Source organism: Felis catus, chromosome A1 (genome assembly GCF_018350175.1).
Source record: "Felis catus isolate Fca126 chromosome A1, F.catus_Fca126_mat1.0, whole genome shotgun sequence".
Classification (NCBI taxonomy): domain Eukaryota; kingdom Metazoa; phylum Chordata; class Mammalia; order Carnivora; family Felidae; genus Felis; species Felis catus.
The window spans coordinates 169,579,018-169,606,001 of record NC_058368.1 but is presented as its reverse complement, the minus strand read 5'-3'; the positions used below and the strand labels follow the sequence as shown (position 1 = coordinate 169,606,001).

The following is a 26,984-nucleotide window of genomic DNA, read 5'->3' as shown; positions in this document are numbered from 1 at the left end:
GAGTCCCAAGAACTGGTATAAATCTTGACATCTAAAAATGGATATTAAAATCTTTTTCCTAAAAGATTCTACATACTGGAAGAATTCTTTGCTTTAATGAGCTGTTGCCATTTCATTCAATCAACTAATGTTGTATTTATAGAATATGTACCACAGGCAAGAAGGCCCTGTGGGGAACATGAAAAGAAGTAGACAAGTCCCTAGAATCTAGCAGGGGGAGAGAACATGCATAGTATGACAAGGCAGTAAACAGTGGTTGGGACAGATGTAGTGGCACAGTGTGCAATTCCAGCTCGCTCATTTATGTATTTGTGTATTCATTCCTGCACCAAATAGTGACTGCTTCCTCTGCTAGGGACAATCCTAGAAGCAGAGGGAGAGAACCCCTACTCTCAGGGAAGTTATGGTCCAAAAGAGGAGAAGGACAATGATGAAATAATCACACATGTGCATGGAGGACAGCTGAATAGTCTGAGGAAGCACTGAAGAAGGTGATCTGGCCTGGTCCAGCAGAAGCAGTTGACCAAGAGAACTTTGATCTCAACTACTACGAAGAGTTCCCTGGGCAGAGAATGAAATCACAAGTGCAAAGGTGCCGTAGGCACAGGGTGCATGGGGATTACTTAGGATCGAAAGAAAACCAGTGGGTTCAGAGTAGAAATAGTGAGAGTCATGCTAGATGAAGCTGCGGGAACAGGCAGGGCCCACATCGTGATAGGCTCTTCATGCTACGGTAAGGATTTTGGCTTTTATAATGACAGCACTGAGAAGACATCAGCAGGGTTAAGCAGGGGGAAAGGGTGGGAGTAGATGGCTGATATCTAGAACAGAGAGCACTGTTAAATGGCTTTTCCTTCTGTGAAGTCCATGCAGTCATCTGCTAAAAAGAATGGAAAAGATTTGAAATGCTCAGTGAAGAGACAAGGAGAGCAGAATAAGAAAAAAAGGGCCATGGAGAGGGCCAAATGAGGTGGGAAATCAGTATGTATGGAGGACCGTGATGATGACTTCTATGTCACCTTGAAGAAGCATACTATCATATTGGTTCATGTCCAACTGAGCTTCAGCTAGATTATTTAATGGAATGCTGGGGTTTTGTTCTGAGCATGAAAACTGAACAAGACAAACAAGTAAATCAATTTTCAACTGATGAGTCTAAGACTAGAATAGGTACACTAGGTTTTAAATAAATTTTACGAATCAAACTTAATCTCCTTAGTATACAACCACATTCTATCTTTAAATTCAACTCTTACTTTCTTTCAAAATAATTTCATAAAATTTCATCCAAACTGATTCCTTAACATAATTCTCTATCTACATAATAAGCAAAAATAAAAGAAAAAGACGACCTAAATGCAAATCTCACAGGATATGTGTAACTGAAGTTCTCTTTCTTGTCAGTAGAGACTAAGTCTATTACAAAGATATCTCAAAACTAGAAACCATAAATCATAAAACAGTGGAAAGTAAAAATTTCAAATTTTGGATGGCAAAGAACAATCAACATCAGAACATGTGAGTTATTTTTTTTTTTCTTACCACATTCACAACACTTCTTTTTTCCAGTAGTATTCGAAATAAATTAGCTGTAATCTTGTTATCATGGACACCTTGTTCAAGGCCACGATTATCATCTTGCATGAGTCTCCGATCCATGATAACTTCAATCTGACCTAACAAACAAACAAAAAAACCAAACAAACTGGCCAGGGTTATTAAATACAAACATCCACTGAGGATCACATAAGTATAGGCATGGTCCGACTTAAGTCGAGGAGACCGATCTCTACAACCCACAGTACCAAGGGCTTTCTCTCAAAGCAGCTAGTATAAATGCAAAAAAATAGGATTGTATTTCTGTTCTTCATTAATGTCTAGTAAAATGTGAAAAGAAATTTAAAAATCAGACCAAAATTCAAGTGAAATTTAAAAAGAATTAATCTGAAGAGTAAATTATGGCCTCTAAAATTTTTAACGGCAGCATTTGGAATTTAAAAAATGTTTATGAGGTTCACAGAAAATATATATCCACAGAGAATATTAAGACAAATACAGATGCATAGAATCTAAAAAGGATTTGAAATACAATTTAACTTACTTGATAAGGTGGCAATCCTGTGAAGAAATGCCAGAATTTGGAGACACCCTCCATGTACCCCCTCCTTCCCTCCTGTACTATGTTAGTGGCATCAACTGTCCTCTCTCCTCTAGCTCAAAAAGGGGTTTTATTTGGTTCCTTCATTTGCTGTGAAATAATTCCACATCTTCTCTAGTTTAAGTTGTAAGATAATAGTTAGGTTATGAGTTGACAAACTAATATAAATCAATCAACCAATCAATCAAACCAAACCAAAACAACCCAAAAAGCTACCCAGGGCCATATTCATATGTTTATACTAAAAAAGCCCTAGTCGTGTACACTTAAAAAAATATATATATATTCATCCATCCACTCATTCGTATTTGTTACAGTATTAAATGACTGTTCAGCATAAAAGAGCAATATGTAAGCTATTTTAAAAACTATTATTCTGACCTAGTCAAACCAACTCTGTTTAGTTTCTTTCTTCTGAGTTTAGGTATCTAGTACACAAAACCGCCAGTGATGGTCAGAATTCTCGTCATTACTACCTCCATATGTATTGTAGGACACAACGATCTAGAACTTGCTCCTCAGGCAATGGGGCTATCTAGGGTATGACCATTTCATACCCAAATTAGTACATCAATCTCCTGGCAATTTCTCTCTTCTCCCTGTCTCCAAATGTTAGTCTACACAGTATGTGGCACTTAGTAAATCTCATGGACTGTTCTCAAATTGTTTTTATGTATGCAGGCATTCAAACCCCAGGGTGCTGGGGGTCTCTAGCAGGAGCAGAGGAGCCTTATCTCTCAGCTCGTCTTTATCAGAAAAGTGGGATAACGGTTTAGTCCATGACTGTTCCAGTCGTAATGTCTAGTTCCCTACTGAAGGGACCAACTTTGAGAACTTAAGGCAACATTTAAAATGGGTGGTTCAAGAGTCACAGCTGGCAAAAAGATGTTTTATATTTTGATTTTTAAACAAGCCAAGTCAACATTTACAGATTGGACAGCTTCACATAAAATCCCAGACTTCTGGGTTGTTCAAACACAGAAAAAATTGGCAACAAGGGGCCCCATTCCCCATGGAGATGATGGCCTGCCACCGAGCAGCGGCTGCCCCACTGTGCACGGAGAATGGTGGGCTCCAGTTTGCTGAAGCCCCACCGCTCCCCACTACATCCCTGATGGGAGGCCATTATTATTTTTACAAAGGTAGTAATGTCTTTATGGCATAATCTCATGATTCTGTGTAATGAAAGCCACAAAGAAAAATTAGAAGTAGCATGTTTTTGTGTGTGCATGGACATACAGAATGCATGCATATGCCTAATATAAAAAGTGGGTTTGTGACACAGGGTACACCAGGCACCTTCACTCCTTTATTATCTGCCTGGCTCCTAAGACATTTGTCTTAGCAAGTCTTAGTATGTAAGGAAGAGCAACTGACTACATGTAAAGGATAATTAAAAATATGTATTGTAAGGGATATCAGCCTTCCAACAGAAGGTTTTATAAAAATTAATCTGTGTCTACTATTTTTTCTTTCCATCTTGTCTCTTTTACAGAATCCTTAAAGTTGTATCTGTCACTTCTTCATCCCCATATCTGTATCATTACAACTCCCTTTCTTTCTTCTTTCAGGTGGTAGTGCCCTAGAAGGATGTGATTCAGGGAAGGACCTAGGTATGGACTATAACCTCCTGCCTTGGGCACTTAGGTTAACTTGGGAATTTCTAACTCTTCTCCCTGCCTCCTTTCCTCCTTAACTTCTGGAGTCTGAGTTTCCACAGCCATTCAATTATGACAATGACAGAGCCTTGTGCAAACAACGAGCTATCAGGAGAGATAAACTATCTTTAAGAAACAATGGTTTCATGGAGTTTCAAGTCCCTCATTCTTCATCAGAAGATTAAGGATATACATTACGTTATTTTCACAAAACCCAAAATTAACTAATATTCTTGTTTTCAAGAGAAGGTGGCTGGTGTCTGAAGATAATAATTAATACATATGACCAACAGAAAAATTATACACTTGGAACTGAAAAAAAAAGAGCAAAAAAGAACCCAAACAATACGCACCACTTTTCAAACTTGAAACCCCTAAAGACTGAGCGGAAAGTAAGGTCAAGCGATGCTTGGCATCCTGGATATAGGCCATTGTTGTCATTGGGTAGACATTTGCTTGAAGAGGTAATTTGCTCATTGTCATTCTAGGCTGAATCTATAAGACCAAACAGTTCACTTTAAAAAAAAGAAATCAAGTGATATTTACATATGTGATTTAAAAAATTAGTACTGACTATGGATGAGTTTTCTTCCAAACAGAAAAAAGTATAGCTTCCTTTCTTGTTCAAAGACAGAACTAAATTGAAAATTAAAACATTCTTCAAAACAATATTAAAAAAAAAAAATCACAAGGATCTTAGAAAACAACCCTAAAGTGAGAAAGGTAGAACTTATCCTGGTTTTAAAAATAGGCATTCCTATTTAAATTCATAATAAAAATCTTTAACAAAAGTCTTCTAGCTTTCCAGTATTTGCATAAAACAAATTATAAAGGTATTAAGTATTCATTTCTCATCTAAATCTAACATACCGCTTTGGTAATGAATGCTAAGCATAATAGCTCTCTATCCCCTTTCAAGAAATATCTCTTAAAATTCTTGAATCAGTTTTAATAAATACCACAGATCCCCTCATCACATCCTCTAACATATTACATTAAAATAATCAAATTCATATTTATATTTAAAAACTATTCAGTGCTTACTCTTCCTGTTTCGTTTCAATGTAGATAGTTCTAAATTTCAATTTTTCTTGGTCTAGTATCTGAATGCATGAAATACATTATTTTATTTTTTGACTGAAAATGCACTAAGCCGGGTGGGGTCAAGGAGACTCACTCAACCCACACAGGGACTCAGTTATCAGGTGTATCTTATTCATACCATAAAAATGACATCTCTACTGTTAAACTCACGAAAGTCTGACATGACAATCGAGAAAAAAAGAAGTACAAAGTTAACATAATAGTTAACACATACTGAGTGCCAATTAACACCAGGCACACTACTGGGTATCTCACAAATAAGATCTCTAATCTTTACAGAAACCCTGTAGTGTGTCCTTCACTTGCTGGTTGTACTGAATGGTGTCCCCCCAAACCCATGTCCATCCAGAACCTGGGAATGTGATTTTATTTTGCAATGAGATCTCTACAGATATAATCAAGTTATCCTGGATTAGGGTGGGCTCTAATCCAATGACTGGCGTCCTTCGAAGAGGGAAATTGGGACACACAGGGACACATACAGAGATACAAAGAGAACATCATAGCTACTCTGTGACAGCAGAGGCAGAGATTGGAGGGATGTGTCTATAAACCAATGGTGCCCAGGATGGCCTGACGCCACCAGAAGCTAGAATAGTCAAGGAGGCATACTTCCCCAGAGCCTTTGGAGGGAGTGTGGCCCTAAGGACACCTTGATTTTGGACTTATGGTGTCTAGAACTGTGAGAGAGTAAATTCCTATTGTTTTAATCCACCCAATTTGTGGTCATCTGTATCACAGGCCTAGGAAATTAATACACTTGTAGAGAAACAACTGTAAAAATTGGAGGAAAAAAAAAAGGATAGCTTGAAAGAATTCTCCATTTCTCCTGTGTAATCCTGATCTTCACATTCAAATTAACTTGTATTCTCATAAAAAGGACATTTAATCTGTCAGAACTCTGGGGCTGTCACTCTCACTCCCTACCTGTGGGTCTAGATTTCTAGTTTTGCCCAAGTACAATTCGTTCTGAGGCCTAAAAAATGTTTTTTTTTTTTTTGAAGTCTGTTTTGTTAATAGGCCTATTTTAAAAGCAGAAATATTTAGGTTATAAATTTAGAAATAATATTTTCCCATGTATTCAAATGCTTGATCCTTGAAAAGAAAACTCACATTTTTATTCACTTGTACTATTTTTTTTTCATTCATGTAGACACCCACACATACAAATAATTGCTTCTGTAAGATTTTAAGAAAAGAGTTTCTTTTGTATACAAGGAAAATGAATCACCATAAAGTCGGGGATTCGTTTGAAAACCAAACAGCTGTGGTGGAATTAACATGTAAATTCAAAGTGTATAATGTAATTTTTATGCTTTGAAAAAGGTTTAAATTTAACCTTTGCAGGAAATTGTAGAAGAGAAAATTATCACAACCCCTTTCACTCATTCCAGTTTAAAATCAGACAAAGTAAAAGCATTTGTTGTGAAATTATTTCTATTCATAGCCAGAAATTTCTAAAACGCTAATGTCTCGAAAACATGCTAATGTTTTTAATAGTATTATTTCAAAGATACGTTGTCACACACATACACTCTGAATACAGAAATTTAGGTAACAATCAAAAGAGCCCAATTAAATTAGAGAGCTGACAATCTGAAAAGATTTTTAGTCAATTTTCTCATTACTATTTCAAACTATTTTGTGAACATTTCGATTAAACACATACCTACTCACATTTCTCAATAGATACATGTTTGTATTTGTGTGTCCATGTACACAGATGCGTGTGTATTAAGGTGAACATATATACATTATTCATAAAAAGAGGGGAAGAGTTCTCATGAAATTTAAAAGAGCTCATTAATACATTATACATTTAAAAGTATATATGTATTTGGTGTGCCTGTATGGCTCAGTTGGTTAAGTGTCTGACTGTTGATTTGGACTCGGGTCATGATCTCACGGTTCATGAGTTTGAGCCCCGGGTCAGGCTCAGTGCTGACAGTGTGAAGCCTGTTTGGGATTCTTTCTCTCCCTGCCACTCTCTCTCTCCTCTCTCTCGAAATAAATAAATAAACCTAAATTTTTTTTAAAGTATATATGTAATAAGTTAAATATGCACAGACCATTTCCTTATGAGGGGAAAAATACACACTTCTTCAACCCCTGATTATGCTTCCTTTTTATTAGACAAATTTATATACATTTTGGCATCAAGGGAATTAACATGCAAATGGTCACCAAATCTTCCTTTGAGAAAATATACCCTTCCAATCAGATGTTCTACAAACCAATTCCTCAAATATTTGTTTTAACTTTGGAAATCTGATTGAATAAGGAACCTAGAGTACCTGTTAAAATTCAGTTTTATTTTGAAAATAATTTTTAAACTTAAGCATTTTTGAAGTACCCAAAATCAACTGGCCTATTACCATTTATAAAAGTTACACACTAATATAGCCATTACTTACAGATTTTAAAGGAAAATTACCTGGTATCCATTCAGGTCAGTATAAAATCTGTTTTGGCTGTTGATGCTAGAAGAAATTCTCATTGCAATCTCACGGTTATGTTCTTTTCTGATGTCCACAATATTGGAAACTTCCACAGACTGTCCATCTATTCCTAAATTTAAAAGAATATGTACCTTAATAGAAGTTTATTGCTCCACTTCTCTTTTAAAAAAAAAAAAATTTTAAGTTATACTTTGAGAAAGAGACAGAGCCAGAGAGAGACAGAGAGAGAGAGAGAGAGAGAGAGAGAGAGAGAGAGCCAGCAGGGGTGAGGAAGAGAGAAAGGGAAAGAAACAGAACCCCAAGCAGGCTCTATGTTGTCAGTGTAGAGCCCAACACAGGGCTCAAACTCACAAAATGTGAGATTATGACCTGAGTCAAAGTCAAGAGGTATATGTTTAACCAACTGAGTCACCAAGGTACCCTAATTGCTCTGCTTTTCTTAAATATGCTGTATAGAACTCCTTGCAAAGTTACACACTTTTTCCTCTTTTCTGTTCTTATTATCTTTACCATCTTTCATGCTAAATGTGTTGCCATTCACCTTTCCTCACCTCCCCCGCCTCTTTTTTTTTTTTTTTTTAATTGTCAGATGGTAGAAAACAATCACTCCGGGGCACATGTTAACTCAACAGAAGGACGAAGAGGCTGGGATGAGATAAATGCAGATGAAATGTAACATGCAAATGATTCTCCAAAGAGTTCTGCAGGGGAAAGAGGACATTAAATGAGTAAAGGTCAGCTCTGCTACAGGCCAGTCCACCTGTCATCTGCACTGCCATTCCCCAACAGAGCCATGCAAGCCTTTTTCTTCACCATTCACCTTACACACTGGAAATTAGAAGCAGAAATTTACACTCTGTTGGTTCAAGAGACAGTCTATTATTGCCCATGATCTATAATCTAGGAAAAGAGACAAGAGATCCAAGGAGATGATTTATGGCTGAAAGTGATATTACCATATTAGTATTTGTGGAGTATAATCTGGAGAGCTCCCCAGAAGTTAAATCAATTTTAATTGAGTTTGGTATCTCTTAGGACCCCTTGTTATGGAGTGATTCATTTTGCCCTTTGCTATATAAAGCAGAGGACAGCTTGAAAAAGTCCCAAATGTATCAAGCATTTATTTTCTTGGATAAGCCTAAACTGTTCACTAATTTCGATCTGTCATGCTACCCTAACTATACCTACTTGCCCTTAGTGAAGCACTGGGTCTATTTTAGAGATGGAGAGGTGAGTTACAAAGAGATCCAACAATCTTCATACAGACTATGTAGAGGAGATACAGGATCTTCTAAGAAAGACAGCTATCAGGAAAGCAAGCAATCAAAAGAAGAAAGGTTGGTCCTATCCTATTTCATACAGTGTAAGGTTTTTAAGGTTCCAAGAATCCTGGACATTTACCTGCAGTTTTAATTATTCCCCACCACTGCCTACTCCTCACACACAATCTCCCATGGTGTGCTAATAACCAGTACACTCTTTAAACAAAGATGGCTGTGTAAGCAGAAATGACGCACAGAAGAAGGGAGCAAGGAGGACTTTTGCTGGGAGCCAAGAAGAATCCCCCGGGCTCAGTGAAGGTACACGCAAACAGTTAAAGAAAGGAAGTTTGAATCTGTGGGATTTGTGGAAAAGAATGTAAGTGCAGGCAGCCCAGGCACTAAAGGTTTATGTGAGAAGTACACTGGAAACTGGAAAACGTAAATAATAATACAGTGACAATACTGAATGGGCTGAAGTGCCCCCACGCCCTGCCCGCATCAACAGAATTTTCAGAATTCTCATAGAAGTTCTTTTCTGGTAGATGTCACTCTTGCAACTCAACGACCTCAGTCACAGATGCTTTCAGCTCCTTACTCCGTTCATAAGGCTGTGATGAACAGTAGGACCTCCATGAGTGAGGGAAGGAGGTAGCCTTTTCCCCTTCTGCCATAGTCTGAACCACTAACCTCTTCCCAGTTAGAAAGATACACATATCTTTCCTTCCAAGAATTATGAGAAGAACCTGCCAATATAGCTAGCTGATCCAAACAGCTTCACTAGTATTGGGAAGTTAAAAGAAAAAAAAAATCACATACATTGATGATAGAAATTCTCTGACGTAGGAAATGCATTACTTTATTCTTAAGCCCAAGTGGGGCTCAATCCATGAATTGTGAGGTCATGATATGAGCCGAAATCAAGAGTCAGATGCCTAACTGACTGAGCCACCCAGATGCCCCGGAAATGTATTACTTTCTAAGCAAACTTTCCTTTTAGTAGGTTTACATTAAAGAACATTTTTCAAAACCAGTGAAATGTACATGGAATTTTAACAGATAAGCTTCTACAAATGAACCAAAGATGGCCAAAACACACAATGCAACACTAGGGATGAAGTCCCCCATGCGGCATTGGGGAGAACACCAAAGGACAAGTAAACTCTAATCTACTGGAAGCACTCGTAGGGTTTTCAGCATTGCGTTATGCTTTCTCCTCTGTAGACTGATATTCTCTCAGGGGTCAACAGACTACATGAAATGAAAGAAAATCTTAACAAAGAAGAGTGTCATTAATTTCAAGTCATTTATCTCTGGAAAACATATACAAAAAACATGCTTCAAGAAAAAAAATTAATAATTTCATATTACCTCTAGCAATAATAAATTATTTCTGTTGAGAAAATCATCTTTCTCAAGCTCAGTATTATGCTCAGATCCTGTTGTGGCAACAACTGCTTAAAGATCCTTTAAAAGGAGCCTCGATGTCCATTCACACTTCAGCAAGACATTAATTTAAATTCTGCACCAGGACAGAATAAGATCAAACTTAATATACTTATTATGAATAAACCAAATAAATTTTGTAATGGTAATAAAAGCAAGGAGGTATCCCTGAGTTACCAATGAGAATGTATTACTTTTTAAAGAAGAATCTGTGTGAGAGAGATAACTTATCCTATCCTGTGTCGAGAGCTCCCTAAGGTGTGCAATTCCCAAAGAAGCTCACGGGATTGAGGGGAGAACTCTCTGGAAGGCACAGGTATAAACCCAGTGGTTTCAGTGGTCTGCACAATCTTTGCAGTATGTGGCAGCAAAAGGTACTTTTACCAAAGTGGTTCCACCTGCGCATGAATGGCCAGGAATTTCTAAGCCCCTCTGGGTTTTCTTCAATCCTGGGAATGAAAACAGCCCCTATTTAACAAGGGTAGTCCAAAGGGGTGGGGCTGGGGGATGCCATTCCCAGGTTTTGACAAAAAGAAGGAAGTACCTCCTTGCTGCTAACACCTTACACTCTGCCCCCTGGAAAGAGAGAATGGAGACTGTTTATCTTTCTTAACACAGGTAATGCCAGGTAAGAATAGAGCAAGTTGGGGCACCTGGTTGGCTCAGTTTGTTAAGCATCCTGCTTAGGCTCAGGTCATGATCTCATGGTTTGAGTTCGAGCCCAGCGTCAGACTCACTGCTGTCAGCGCAGAGCCCACTTTGGATCCTCTGTCTCCCTCACTCTTTGCCCCTTCCCACACTTATGTGCACATACACGCTCTTTCTCTCTCTCAAAAACAATAAACAAACAAAAAGAATAGAGCAAGTCCATGGGCGGAAAGCTGTAGTAGAGAAGCCAAGAGAGTCTTTCAGGACCCTGAAGTTTTTTTTCCTTTTTTCCCCTCCCTAGTGCCTGTGACCTTCTTACAGATTGTTTTACACACCATCTTTGCATTCCAGGTGTTAACGACATCTTGGGAATGTAGTAGATGCAGAATCACCATTAAATAGAATTTGTTAAGATGTGATAGGCAGTCCCTCATCATGTAGAAATCAGCTGACATAAGAGGAAAGCAAACTATGCCATGGACAGAGTTTAGCCAGAAAGATAAGGGAATAAGTACTTTAATTTTGAGCAAACCCATGCATGTTACAATGTAAACTCCTGAAGCACAGAGACTATGTCTTCTTTATCTTTATGCTCCCAGGTACACAGTAAGTGTTGCTGAGTGAAGGATAACAGCCATGTGCAAGAACCAGCCAACAATGACCGAATGCTTACTATGTACCATATACTTTGCATGTGACAACTCATTCAATCCTGACCCTAAGCCTACTTGGAAATTCCTTGCTCCCAATCACAAGGTGGACAGAAGCGGCACTAAGCCTCTCAGCCACCATGTCTCACTGGCAAACTCACCACTGGACAAAGTTGAAGTTGCTTTGGGACCAGATTAGAGCAGCTTTGCTCTGACTCTAAGTAGAAAGGAGACCTCCAGATTATTTTTTAAGAAGGGGAGAGGGTACTGACCTGGGATCTGATATCCTGCAAGTGCCACCTGAGTAAAATAAATTAGTAACAGAATAATTAATACCAATAAAATAAAAAATAATGAAAATAGGGTGACAGGCTTGCCAGAATATAAAACTTCTTCAAAACCATCTAAAATCTTTTGTTAAATGTCATAGTCACTTTAGAGGCCAATAAAGTAACACATATGAATTAAAGACACTATGATCTCACTTATCTACCTAAGATAACACCAACGACAAGCCCAAGTGCATTCACTGTGCACTGCTGCCAATGGCAAAATCCTCGGAAAATACACTGTATGTTCATCAACAGGCAAATAAACAACAAAACCGGAACAATCATGTTAGGGAATGCTCTGTAGCAAACGGAAACAATGAGGTGGCTCTCTGCCCCAGTATAGAAAGATCTGATGCAGAAAGTGAATGCTGCACTTGTACACTGCGATGAACTTCATGCTAAGAACAGACACAGTATTATCTTTCTACAGATGGGCAAATGTATGTGTGTGTGCTTGTATGCATGCATATGAGAGAGAGACAGAGAGCGTGTGCGCATGCACAGGTATCTGGATTACCTCTCTTGAGTAGAGGATACGGGCCACACAAGATTCCAGAAATATTTCACCTGATACACTATAATGTGTGAAATTTTTGTGAAAAGAGTACGCGTATACATTACTTGTATACATAGAATTTTAAGCATTTTTATTTGTTTTAAATGTTTATTTATTTTTGAGAGACACATATAAAATAAAAATAATACAAAATAATAGAGATAGAGGAGAAGCAGAGGAGGGGCAGAGAAAGAGGGAGATACAGAATCCAAAGCAGGTTGCAGGCTCCAAGCCAGCACAGAGCAAGACTTGGGGCTTGAACTCATGAACTATGAGATCATGACCCGAGCCAAAATCAGACGCTTAACCGACTAAGTCACCCAGGTGCCCCTTAAGCATTTTTAAAAGATGATTATTTTCTAAGAAGGGAGGGAAAAAGATGAAACTGACTAGGCAAGGGGTCAAAGTAGGAAGGCATCACCTTTTGATTTTGTTGCTAAGCACCAGTCTTAACAAAACTGAGAAGGGTACTCCTTCCTGTGTGGATAGAAACACTGAAAGGCACCTCTGACACATCCTTTGTGGGTGAAAGAGGTAGAAGGAAATGTCGCGGGGGTGAGGAGTGGAGGGGGTAAGTGACTGAGAAATGCAGATGGTGAGCCTGGGGCCATGGCACCAGCAGCTGATGGCCTTTGGAGAATTCTAGGCCTAATTGTCTCACACAGTTTCCTCTCTTCACCAACAGATCAGTACAAAACCTATCTGGACAGGTGAAATTAACGTTGACCTGCAAAACGTCAGAGTTGGTCCAATCCTCTCCACCAACCCAATCACCTTATTCTAGCAGTTTTGAAATGGAAAGTGTACCTTTCCAAGGCGTATACCTTAGAAATCGGACATCACTCACCATACTCCAGGGGTTATAGGAGTAGAAAGGAGCAGCCTGGGAGAAAGGGCAAAACAGAACCTGTCTCACACTTGGCAAGAAGTCGGTATCTTCTTAGTGATGCTGAATGTGTGATTAGGACAAGTCCTTACAACAAGATGGAATAATAATGACCCACACCCATCTAAGAAAATGAAAAGTAAAGATGAGAACCCAGGAGAGGTATTTAACTGAATTTGACATAGATATGAAATCATACAAAGTAAATCCTCAAAAAATGGATCTAAGTTTCAAAGAAGGTCTTCAGTGAGTATCCTTAAAATATAGGTTCTTGGGCACAAATGCAACCTTGTTATCAAATTGCTGCCCTCATTCCTTTTTCTTGAATCCGTGTCTGAGCAGAGGGGGTGACTGAGTTGTCACTTCATAGCCGAAGTAGGGCAATGGTAACAATAATGACAGCTAACAAAAAAAGCTGCCATGAAAAACCAGGGCGTATTTCCCCTCCAATTTTGGGATTATTTAGTACCTTTTTTGCTATATTTAAATCATCAAAAATATAAAAATACCTTTCCCATTATGTATTTACTTTTGTGACATTGTTTTTGTGAACTTATCCAACTTAACCAGGAGCTGACACTCATGGTTATTAACACACACTGCTTAGTTCAAAACATAAACTTTAATGGCAAGTCTTGCAACAATGATAAATTCAGTAGGTCAATATGGAGATGCTGTTTTCTAAAAAGTAAATATTATCATTTTTAAAAACCGTACTCACATTTGAAAGTACCAAGAATAAAAATGGTAATAACTCCCACAACTGGATGACCTTTTTCTCCATGTTGACTTATTCAACTTACCAGCCATTGTGAGATCTAATTTATCCTCTGAGGTACTTGCTGATTTCCAGGTCTGTAAATGTTCACATTGATTATTTCTCCACAAGTGAAAATTTTAACATCTGCTTTCATGAATATAAATTTGAGTAAATTCCATTCCAAGTCTTGAATTTAAGAAAATGGTGATGCACTACTTTGTTTTATTTCTAAAGCACTACATAAATAACTACTACTACTACTTATTGATCAACTTATTATGCGCTTGGCACTAGTCTACATATTTTATGCTTTTCATTGCAGAAATTCTCACAATGACACAAAAGTAAATGTATAACAGGAAAGGTATATAGCATTTTGATTCCATGGATTGCAAATTTTGGTTAAAAATGACACCAATTAACTACAATATACTTGAAGACCTAATGACAGAAAGAATACACAATAAAACTGGAAGCTTTTTTTTTTTTCCCTAACACACACTGATTTTAAGAAATGACATATTTTTTTTTTTTTTTTTTGAAGCTCTGTCTTGGAGGGAACACAACATCTACATCAGTAACATTTTTTAAAATCCCAAACAGGCAAGCTCTCACTAAAGCCCTTCCATAGGAGATGAATAAAACAGCTCACAACACTGAAGCTTTCCTATTCCGTTCCCCATGATCCACACTTGGCCTGGTCTAGGACAAGTGAGGGAAGAATGCTGGAATAATCACAATGATCCGTCTGAATATCCTCCACACTGACAGCCACTCTGAACTTGCCTACTTCCTGTTCTCCTCGACTTGCTCCTTTCCAAGGCTCCATTAGTCAGGAAGCCTAGATTCTGTACACTCTCATTTCTCAAGCTGATCTTGCCGTTGAGGCAAGAGGTTCTTCCTTGTTTTTGTTTTTGTCTTTAAAACTACATTTTCACCATCCCTTCTCCCAACTTACCAAAAAAGAAGCAATAGCATAGCTCTCATTCACCCTAACTCCAGTGGGCACTGGACAGAGACAACGTGAAATACTGGTGTCTGGATGAACTTCAATGGCTGAGTAACAAATATTTTTCCAAAACATATGACTTTCAATTGTTTGCTTTCAACAAAATTGAAGGGGTATCTAATCAAGTTGCCAGGCAGATCATTAAAAATAATCAACTGAAACTTATGTTTGACATAGACCACTCTGTGATTTATGGAATCTAACTCATAAAGAGTTCAAAGGACTGAATGGCATTCCTATAATAAGATTCCTTCTATTGCCACCTGCTTATTTATGGTAGTAACATCATTCCTTTGCCCTACACTTATAAAAATAAAAATTATTAAAAAACCGATGCTGAAACCTATCTCATTCTGGCAATACGTAACATTCACCAATGGACACATGAATATATGGGGATACAAAATGTATAATTTATCTCACTGAAAGGCTTCCATTAAAGTTCATGAAATAAATGACAAAATTGGTAATATATAGAGATTGTTTTTGATCAACTGTATACTATTAATAATTTTTACAACTCAATGCACATCATATTTAATACTTTTAGGATAACAGAAATTTTAAATTTAAATATATAGACACATATATACATACATATTTCTTTTATAAGAGTAATGAAAGGTTAACCAATAACAAGACTCAAGCATAAGAATATTACTTTAAGCTAAATTTCTGTGAGGAAGTAGAATAGAAATATGAGTTCAAGGAGAAAATAAGGATGTGAAATTTGACTTTAAAAGATGGTCTTGGGGAGCCTGGGTGGCTCTGTTGGTTAAGTCTTGATTTCAGCTCAGGCCATGATCTCACCATCATGAAATCAAGCCTCATGCAGGGCTCTGTGCTGAGGGTAGAACCTGCTTAAGATTCTCTCTCTCTCTTTCTTTCCCTTTCCCCTGCTTGTGCTCTCTCTCTCTGTCTCTCTCTCAAATAAAAAACTTAAAAAAAAAGATCTTATTCAGGCTTTTTTAAAAATGCATGATTTGGTATCAAATTGCTACTCACCGGATATGTTTATTTTTAAATGTCAATATTGATTATATTCGAGGAAAAACATCCTTTGCAATTTTTTAAATGTATAAAGAAAAACTAGATATCAGTTTAAATATATGTAATACAGAGATTTTCAAAAAAAAAATTCTTAATGTTTATTTTTGAGAGACAGAGTATGAATGGGGGAGGAGCAGAGAGAGAGGGAGACACAGAATCTGAAGCAGGCTTCAGGCTCTGAGCTGTCAACACAGAGCCGGACGTGGGGCTTGAACCCACGAACAATGAGATCATGATCTGAGCCAAAGTCAGGTGCTTAACCTACTGAGCCACCCAGGTGCCCCAAGATTTTCAAATTCTTACAGGAACAAGGGTGTCTGATTGATACAACCCCACCTCACACTTTGTAATGTTCTTTTACTCCTTTCTGCCTATTTAAGTGACATTTCTCCAAGATCTGGCATCTCAACAACTCGCTTTATCAATTCTTCCCCAACACCCCCAACCCTCAATGGCTACTCTCTATTGTAACACTTACGCCTTTACTCATCTGGCCTGCACATCCTCTTCAGGAGATATAATACTTAGTAGGTGCCAGGCTTTATGTATATTAACTCAGTTAATCCTCCAACACTCTTATGAGGTAGACTCTATTATTGCTACCATTTTCAAGATGCCAAAACCAAGGACTGTAAAAACCTGCACAAGGTCAAACAGCTGGTAAGCAGCAGAACTGGGATGGGAGCTGGAAATGACACACAGGTGTGTTGACTCGAGTCTGAGCTCATAACCATCACACCTCTCCTATGTTTCCCATCGCGACACCCTTGATCTGAGTTTAGTACAACACATATTTGTGGGGGATGATGCTTCCCTGCTAAGAAGCTATGGCTTCAACACAGCAGCTGCTGTCAAACAGCCCCCAAGATAACCTCTGAGTTCTGAATTTGTGTAACCGGAATGTGCTTATAGTCCCTTAAAATAACCTTCTCTTTCATGCCTGTAGGGAATAATCAGATTCGACACATAGCTACTTATTTCAATTTTTAAAAGTTCCAATTAACAGAAAAAAAATCTTTAGCAGTCAATTGCACATTATGGTATTCCAGAAATGTTTTAATTACCTAAGTCTGCCTAGCCATAACTTACTTAATGCTTTTTACTCTTAAATCAAACTAAATATGGAACATAGTCCTGGGGAAAAAAATATGAGAGATTGATTGCAAACCATTTTAATATCCTCATGAATCTTTTTATGGAAATAAAAACAACTTCAGTGAAGCTCTGAGACCTTGTTTACAAGTAGGAGGACTCCAGGGATAGGAGGCCCAGATTCAAACATCCTTAGAAGATGAATTTAGGAGCAGGGAGTTATGAAAAAGAGAGACTTCATGTGATAACAAGTTTTGTGAAGACTCCTTAATAGTTACACCTACTTGACCATGTCGTCTTTCTATAATTTAAGAAATTGAGTGCATGAGAAATTAAAGGACAAACTCAAGGTCACCCTAGTTGGCTTAAAGGTACAAGTAAAGATTCAGATCTCTAATTCCCAAGGTGATTCTCTTATGTGTTTAACTAGATGAAGTTCACTTTGACTCTCTAAAAGTCAAGGGTCATGTTATGACTCCATTTCGGCTATATATTCAAAACAGAAAAACTAAGCAACCTCTTTGCGATTGTTAAATGTGCCCAGGCAAGGAAATTATTCAGTCATTTCAGCCAAAGGAAAGTCTTTTCTTCCATACTTCTTGATGGCAGTTCATTACATTTTACCTCCAGGCTACTTGCTTTCTTTTAGTAAGATCCATTACATATAGTACTTTTATAATATGTTGGTGGAAAATAGGCCAGAGTATTGCATTTATGATATTTCTCCTAAGGGTTGAAACATGGTTTATACACATACTCATTCACTCACAAACACCTGCCTAGGAGAACATAGTCCCTGGGGGGGGAAAGCTTGGAGGTATATATTGTAACAGATCTGGAACCTGAACGTTGCGCTAGTGAAAATGTACATGACACATTGGTAACCCATAGCAACCTAATTCTTCAAAGTAGCTGTTGATGTCAGAAAACTAGGGCACCAAAGTCTAATAATTACAGCTCTGAAGACAAATGAAGCCACAGCTATCAAATGTCACTTATTGATCATTATGCCACTGCAAGGTATGTGCTTATTGTGATGGCACAATATCAAATATAACATGAGGGGATACAGGGACTTCTGCTTGTATCACATTCTATCTTCCAGTTCAAGATTATCAAAAAAAGCTAAAGTAGTCTATTTAGTAACACTTAAAGTTTCAATTGAATGGAAGATGATTACAGTACAAGAAAAATTAATCCTCACTTCTCCCACATTTTCCTCCAGAAAAATGTTATTTTCTACCAACTAAATAATCTTTGGGGGAAAAAAAAAAGGCTCCAAAAGGGCATTTCATTAAATTATGGGTGCTACCAAATGGATTTCTTACTTAACCTGATAAAAGGCAAAGCATTATGTTTCATCAGCAATCTCTCAAATCTCTCTGATCTTGTAGAGCTTTTAACGCTAGTGAGCACAAGATTTCCTCTAATTTATTATTTCTTGAACCTTTTTGAATGTAATGTCTGAACAATAATGAAAAGAAACACACCGTGTTTTTCGATAGTTTAAATGATGTTAAGAGAGAACTTTAAGCTGCACTGTACCTCCTACCATTTTCAGAACCTGGAGAGAACGCAAATAGAGAAACTAAAACTTAAATATAAAACCAAGAAAAGAAACAAAGTTGGTTGAACCCATGCCTTCCAACTCAGTTTGTTGTGAAATCAGTAATGACCACATGGTTTTTATAATTTGGAAGTGCTGTTTGATTTATTCCTTATTTTGTTTTCTCTTAAAGCTTAATTTGGGCCAAAAGTTACTTTGAGGAGAAAAGGGTCAAAGTGCAACTAAAACAGAGATTGAGGAATTTAAGGATATTTTATCAGGATTGCATTACTTTAGTTTTTTAAAAGAATATTTCAAATAAACCAAATTTGAAGGATTTAATACAAACAGACATTCAATAAAGATAGATAATTCATAATATCAACTCTTTGTTTCTTTACACTTATTGCTGAGAATAAAATCTTCTGCATAATTAATGGTTTAGTAACCTAACACAATTATAGTATCTAATCATAAAATATTAATAGTTTCTCTCCCCCAAGCCCCATTTTTTTTTTTCTGGCTCATAAGTTTGGTACTAACAACAAACAGGCTCTGTTCATTAATACTCATCCAAATAAACTACATCTGGTCAGTTTAATGGGGGCAAAATTAGCATATATCCAAAGACAGATTAATAAGTTAAACTTGAAAGTAGGTATTTTTGTTATTTTAAGAAATATTAAACAAAAGCTGATCTACAAAAGCATGGAAACTGGCTGACGTTTTCTTTGCACGTATTTTGATCAATCACCCAGGCGCTGTGAGGCCAAAGTTCAAAACACCAAAGAACTTTCAAGTATTTCTTAGTATTGCTTTTTTGGTGTGGCATTACCAGACCCCTTTCAGGCACTTTGAACTTCCTGAGATCCAAACACCCTGAAGACTTCACATCTCTTCCTTAGGTTTCGATTAGTGATTTAATTAAAACCCAATGAGCCAGGATGCCAACAACCCGACCCTTCACACAAAGGACAGACGACGTGGGTCAAGAAGGCCACTGAAAAAAGGCTCTCTCCACACCTAGGCTTATTTTTTTTTTCCAAGAAGGAGATTTGTTGAGAGAGGCTGAGATACGGACATTAGAAGGATGTATATTTTGGATGAAAGCCTTTCAGGTGAGCTGGTATCTTCATCTCCCACCAAGTACTTTCATGTTGGGAAAAAAAAAAAAAAATAAATGCTCTGGGCTTGAGAGAGCAAAAAGAAAGATTGCTATGTCACTTCGAATAGTTACATACGCTGGTTTCAGGTTCAATCCAGGCAAGAACAGTAAAACTCATCTGGAAAAGCACTCTAAGTTAACTTCACATTATACCTAACGTATTTATCTGTCATTTCCCACAAACTTCTGAAGCTTTCTGCTCTCAAGCTACAAAAATCTAATATAAACGCTTCCGCCTGTTTATTCCACCCACTGTCACATCCAGAGGCAATCTGAGGTCTGTGTTCTTATTTTTTTTTTATTATTTTTTGTTATGTTAATATTCCAAGTGCCCAGTTGAGAAAAACTTCTGTTTCTTAACTGACTAATCAGACAGCCGGCACTGTCACCTTGGAGGGCTGGGAATCAGCTAAATCTTGGTGGTTCCTGGTTCTGCTAAGGGGCTATGAATCAGCTGCCACTGGGCATTTTGGACTACTCAGGAGGGAAAAAAGGAAGAGGAGAAAAGAAAGGGATTTAGGGTCTGATAAATACATGTTTGCTGGAATGAGTAAACAGACAAGTCAGAGCCTATTAATTTCCAAATCAACCACTGGGATATGATGGCAAACTAAGCTTATGGTCTCAGTAGCCAAAGAGGGCCCTTTAATTTACAGAAACCATCCTCTGTGATGAGATCTAGATCCCCCGGACAACCTGCAAAAACTGTGAAGCTGCAGTGACAGTGACTGACTCAATTAAAGAAAAGCAAAAGCAATTAGGCAAATATACTTGATTGAGAAGTTGGAATTCTCTGGTGAGCTGCTTCAGCATTAACTCTGAGACACAGCTATCCCTAAGTATTAACTGATGAAAACCAATGCTGAACCACACTTGGTAAACAGGTCTGTGCCACAGTGGGTGCTATGTTGTACTCAAGGAAGACATTTTCCATTAAAAGCAACAGTTGTAAGCAAATCTAAAAGCAGGTAAGCAGATCTTCTGTGTGATGATACCATTTTCACCCATACAATGACACCTTTGGTCATAGCTGAAAGTGTAATTTTAGAGCTCTCAGAGATGTTGAACAATAGCTTATGCAAGAGTAGAGTTGCCCTTGGGGCACCTGGTGGCTCAGTTGGTTAAGCCTCTGACTTCAGCTTGGATCATGATCTCATGGTTTGTGGGTTCAAGCCCTGTGTCAGGCTCTGTGCTGACAGTTGGAGCCTGGAGCCTGCTTCAGATTCTGTGTCTCCCTCTCCACCTCTCCCCTGCTCATGCTCATTCTCTCTCTCTCTCTCAAAAATAAATAAGCATTAAAAAAATTGTTTTTAAGAGTAGAAAGGGATGGGGCAAAAAGACTGTGACTTACTAGAGAGCTGAGAAAACTCAATAAAAGATTACTTCAGAACTATGAACTTTCTTACAGGTAGCAAAGTGAACATTCCCTGAACAAAGTACCCTTTGCTTCCCCACATTACCTAAAAAGTAAACAGCGCGTGTCCATATATTTTATCATTAGCTTTAAAATGCTTTATTATTTACTGGTATAAAGACTCAGGGAGGGGTGCCTGGGCAGCTCAGTTGGTTAAGCATCTGACTTCTTCTGCTCAGGTCATGATCTCACTGTTCCTGAGTTCGAGCCCCACGTCAGGCTCTGGGCTGACAGCTCAGAGCCTGGAGCCTGCTTCAGATTCTGTGTCTCCTCTCTCTCTGCCTGTCCTCCGCTCACACTCTCTTTCTCAAAAAATATAAATAAACATTAAAAAAAAAAGATTCAGGGAAACAATTTTTCCTTTCCTAGCTTTTTCAGCATAGCTAATAGCAAAGAAACACCTAAAGTGGCATTTTTATGAGGTCCTTTTCTAAGACAGTTGATACCATGGTTAGTGGTCTGGTTATTAGGATTACATTTTTGGTTAGAAAAGTACTCCATTCTAAAACTGGTGAATTCAACATCAACCAACATAAATGTGCAACTCTTATTGAGATTATCTGGGAATCATAGCTACACCCAAATCCTAGGGACGGACCAGTGCCAATGCCCGTGGTTAAGTCCCTAAAAGGATTAGAAGCCCACTTACTATTGCTTAGTTGATAAAGACCCTATTCAGTACTGTCCTAAAAGCAATAAACAATCGCCTGATTTTATACTCTACCAGCTAAAGAGTTGTGAATAAAAAGAACCAGTAATGAACATTTTTCTTAAAAGAAAGTTAAATTCCAGTAATACTTGCTATTGCAATACCTTCCATATTTAAGGCAGGCCATATGTGGGGTGTGTGTGTATGTCAGAGGCAGTCAGTGATCCACTAACTGAAAGCCATATTTGATATAATTTCCATTTTGTAAAATAAAATAAAAATAACATTTTTTAGATCTTAGAAATAAAGTTTCCAATTAATGAACTCATGGCTGGGACACATATTATGATAGAAAAGATACACAGGAAAAAAGAATATGTAGATGCAGAGAGTTAAAAGATTTACCATTTTTGATTATCAAAGGGAAGTATTATATTTTTAAAACACACAATAAGAATGATGGCAAATTTAGAAAGATTATATCTTCAGAAACCACTTGCTAATTGATTAAAAACGACAAACAAAACTCAAGAACCAGTACACATGTTTCACAATTGTGCTTCTCTGTTTTCTTACCCTGTATGTTGTACAGTCGGACTCTATGGGTAACACGTTCAAAAAAGCAAGTCACGTCCGAATAAAACCTTCCATGTTGCACTCTGACAAAGGGTAGTGTTGTGTAAACATAAGGCTGAGGAGGAAATGACATTTTTAAGAAAAAATTTTGGCTTTTAACTTTTCGAAGAAATGTTTATTATAATTTCCAAAATGGCAAATACTTAACACCTGATAATCTGCAATTTCAAGTGAAAACCAAACCTTACAAGATATCAGAATATGCACAAACTATAAAACTTTACTATAAGGTTTTTCCTTACATAAAAAGTACTAAAAACAGAAAATAATAAAAATGTTTACAACCTGACTGGCCTAGATGATCTACAAACATTCCCTCCCAGCTATAAAAATTTCTAATTAAAATCCTTCTATATTGTCCATTGGTGATTTATTAGAAATACCACTCATTCTACAGCACTGACATTTTCCCAGGCAAACATTTATTAGAACCATGGCCCCTAACGTTCAGGGGTCAGGACAGGTGGTAAGGATGGCCACAGGGAGTCATCTAAGCAAACAGAAAGCAGAATTCACAAACACCATGTAATCACAGTTAGGTTTACTACTCTATAAAACATACTGCCCTTTCAGTAGGAAAAGCTAGCAGAATATAACGCAAATTTACAAACTTGAAAAAACTATGGCAACTACTGGTTTAGTTTTCATTATTTAGAATCTAGTGTCAAGAAAAAACTGGGAATAAAACAAGTAACTTCGGGGACATAGGAACAAATGGAAAGCATTTATAAAGAATTCTAATTTCTTGAGCACTACAGGCTATACAAGCTCAACAAGGTCATGAAGAGGGAGGCTTACAATATGAGCTACCTAAGCAGCATCAGATTTTCAGGACAGTGCAATTTTCTTCCAAATGTACCTCTCTGGCTACAGAAAAATATTTTGAAATTAATACAACGCTTTAGCATTCACAAAGTTCTTGGACCTAATTTTCCCATATACCTAGAAAGTAATGGAAGCAGAGGAAACCTGGCACGGGGATTTCTGGGCTCCTGCCTTTTTCTGATGCACCCTGCTGCCTCCTTGCTGGTGTTCTTTTATTTTCTCTTTGTAAACATACAATAATTCCCTTGGTCTTTTTCTTTAATGTTAGAGCTATTTAAAGAGAGAATAATTTTAAATAAATTAGTCCCTATTGGCCATATATAATATTCTGTAAGTACAGTTACTTTCCTTTTTTTAAGCATGAGAACAGTCAATAAAAACAAAATTCCTGTCCAATGACAAAAGCTGTCAAGAGAAAACACACTGACACAGCTTCTACTTAGGCTCCACTGCCCATCCTGGAACAGCTACTATGAGCTATGGTTTACCTTTAATTCCTCACTGATTTAAAAAAAATCAAAACAAACAACAACAAACAACTAGAATCCTTCAGGTTGCCAGTGCTACCCTATAAAAGCTATTATTTGATGTCGGTTAGCAGGCTCTTCTAAACTGTAGGAAAACAAACAAAAACAAATTAAAATAAATAAATTGTACAACAATTTTTGCAGGAGATAGGTCTCTAGACAACAAAATATGGAGAATCTTTAACTTATCATGAAGTGGAGAAAACCTGTAGAAGTAGAAAAGCAAAAAACAGACAAAAAAAAAGATGCTGTAAAGAAAAAAAAATACAGGACTACCCCAAAATTAAAAAAAAAAACTATAACAACACAAAATAATTAAGTTCAATGACACACTGATGGAAAATTTTGCAATAAATAGGAAAAAGGATTAACTTTTACCATATATAAAGGCGCTTACGTAGGCGCCTGAGTGGCTCAGTTGGTTAAGCACCTGACTCTTGGTCTCGGCTCAGGTCATGATCTCACGGTTCGTGAATTCGAGCCCCACATCAGGCTCTGCACTGACGGCATGGAGCCTGTTTGGGATTGTCTGTCTCTCCCTCTCTCTCTGTCCCTCTCCCACTCTCTCTCAAAATAAATAAATAAACTTAAAAAAAGAATGCTTACAGATCCTTAAGTCATACCAGTAGAACAATGGTCAAAAACTTACATAGGGAGTCACAAAAGAGATATGAGAGACAAATATATAACGTTTAGCCTTCCTAATAACCATAAAATCTCATCAGTGAAATATTTTTTACCTATTACTGTACAGAAAGCTTTTAAATGGCTGATTCTCAGTGCGTGGCATGGTATATTAGAGTTACTCTCAAAAACACAGGTGGGAGTGAATATTTATGCAGTCTTTGTAGGGGATAGAGAAGTGGTACATATCAAGTTTTAAAGGCCTCATCCACTGACACAAAATGACTCTTCTAGAAAGTTATTCTCAGGAAATAATCAACACTGCATAAAAAGAATGTTACAAAAAAGGCTTATCACAATGGCACAGTAGTGAAGTACTGAGAGAAAATCTACATATGCAACAATAGGAAATTCCTTTTTGTCATATATTTACACACACACACACACATACACACACACACACAGACGTGTGTGTGTCTGTGTGTGTGTGTGTGTAAGAACATTTAAGTTCTACTCTCAGCATATTACACAATACAGTATTATGTACTACACTGACCATGTTAGACATTATACCCTCAGACTTTAATCATCTTATATCCCTAAGTTTTTAATCACAACAGTACATATTAAAATTGTTTTCAAAGAACATACCGTCAGATTGTGAGCACTATGACAATGAAAAATAAAATATGTACATGTAGTAAGACCACACTTGAAAATGGGGGAGAAACGGATGTGCATAAGACAATAAAAAACACATCAAAATGTTGGCCCTGGTTTGCACGGCCTTGGAAATAGTTGGTAAATTTTATTGTTCTCTTCAGTTTTCTGTGTTTTCAAAAATGTGTCAAAATTTGCATATATTACCTTTACAGTCAAGGATAGGGGAATTTTTTTGTTCTTGTTTTTTAAAGTGCTAGCAGTTAAGGAGATAAATGGCCAGGGGGCAATTTACTTTTCCTGTATGGCTAGATAATTGGTCTCTGGATATATACCATGCCACTTATGTATATACCAGTATAAGAGCACTTGAACCCTAAATCAAATGTAACTTCTATGCATGCAGAACAACTGTTCATTGTAGCATCTTCATGGATTCCAACCCTGCAAAAATTATTTGTTTACCTAACATTCGACGACAAATTACCAAATGTCAGTAAGAAAATATCATAGTGGAACCAACTCATCTCTGCCTAATAGATGACAAGATAATGAGATGCACTTATTTTTTTCTTCATTATTCTTTCAATCAGTGCTTGTTCACTGCTCAGCTCATTGGCACTTACCTTGGCTTCCCCATCAGGTAAGAAGAGGTAGGCACCACTTTTATCCTTTTTACTCGTCGTTCCATACCATGAAAATTGTACTTTCACTTCATGCCGCTTACCATCTTCTTTATTTATCATTTCCTAAGGATAAAAAAATGTTTAAAGGCAACTCACTATGAAGATATTAATGATGTTGTATTTGGTTCCATGTGTAGGTTGATTAAAAACAAAACAAAAAAACCTCAGGATAGACTGAAAAATGCTAATAGACTCTAATGTTATAATTCTTGGAGGAACAACCAAAATTTTATACTTCAAAGTATACTTTTATATTTTATACTTAGAATTTAAAACTTTCACAATAGAAACAAAAAGTCAGAACTCCCTTCCTCAAGGAAGAAAGAGATACACAAAGAGATCTGGACCAGTGTTTCTCAAACTTTTTGCACAAAGGAACAGGTTTATTTTTTATCTCTAATATGCACGGACCAATATTTTTGTGGGGTACGATAAAAGTGAATTACTACAAAAATTACATTTAAAGTGACATACCAAACATACACTTGCATTTTTTTATTATTAGATTCAACAGGCATAAATTTACTGTGCCACGATGCTTTCGAAGTTTCCACAAACATTTCTAAACAGTTATAGCTTCTATACTTATCTTGTGGACCAGTAACAAACAATTCACAAATCAGCACCACCCACAGACCACACCCTTTAGGAACAAGTGGCCATAGTGGAACACAAAAATGAGATATATATTGCTCATGCATCCTTTTCCCCAAGAGTGTTTGGGTCAACTTTTCTCCCTTTGCATACCCAGTCTGCACATATTATAATAAAACTGATAAGCCTTCCATGAATTTGAAAACTATTCAGAACATACCTCCATAAGCCCAGATGGACCAAATTGAAGTTTAAGAAAGGAGTTCTCTAGAGTTATAGCTTCCTCAGCACTTTTTACATTCTTCATGTTGAAAATTCCTTTATCTTTGATGTTACCATTATACAGGACATACTCAGCTAAATGTGGATCTGAATTTGCTGATTCCACAATTGTATACACTTTCATTCCCAATGGTGGTATCTGTACTAGAAAAGAGATCTTTAAAAGGCAGATGAGAGATTTTTTTAAGAAATGTAATCTACTGAAAGAAAAGCATTTATAGGTCTAATAAAAACAAAAAACTACAATATTTTCAAAATCATCTAACAGTATTCTACAAACTTCACAGTGGTAGAACTATCAAGGGCACT

General features: G+C 37.2%; 1 protein-coding gene across 1 annotated transcript in view; it reads right to left on the bottom strand.

Annotated features, from left to right (window-relative positions):
* The window catches only part of MAN2A1 (mannosidase alpha class 2A member 1), a 166,665-nt gene that overhangs the window by 21,928 nt on the left and 117,753 nt on the right, over positions 1 to 26,984 (bottom strand). Inside the window, exons 14-19 of the mRNA XM_003981174.6 lie at positions 26,614 to 26,832; positions 25,740 to 25,862; positions 22,418 to 22,532; positions 7,355 to 7,488; positions 4,170 to 4,311; positions 1,543 to 1,676 (exon numbers count right to left, since the gene is read on the bottom strand). Coding sequence (XP_003981223.4) covers positions 1,543 to 1,676; positions 4,170 to 4,311; positions 7,355 to 7,488; positions 22,418 to 22,532; positions 25,740 to 25,862; positions 26,614 to 26,832 — 867 coding nt within the window. The remainder of the gene's footprint in view (positions 1 to 1,542; positions 1,677 to 4,169; positions 4,312 to 7,354; positions 7,489 to 22,417; positions 22,533 to 25,739; positions 25,863 to 26,613; positions 26,833 to 26,984) is intronic.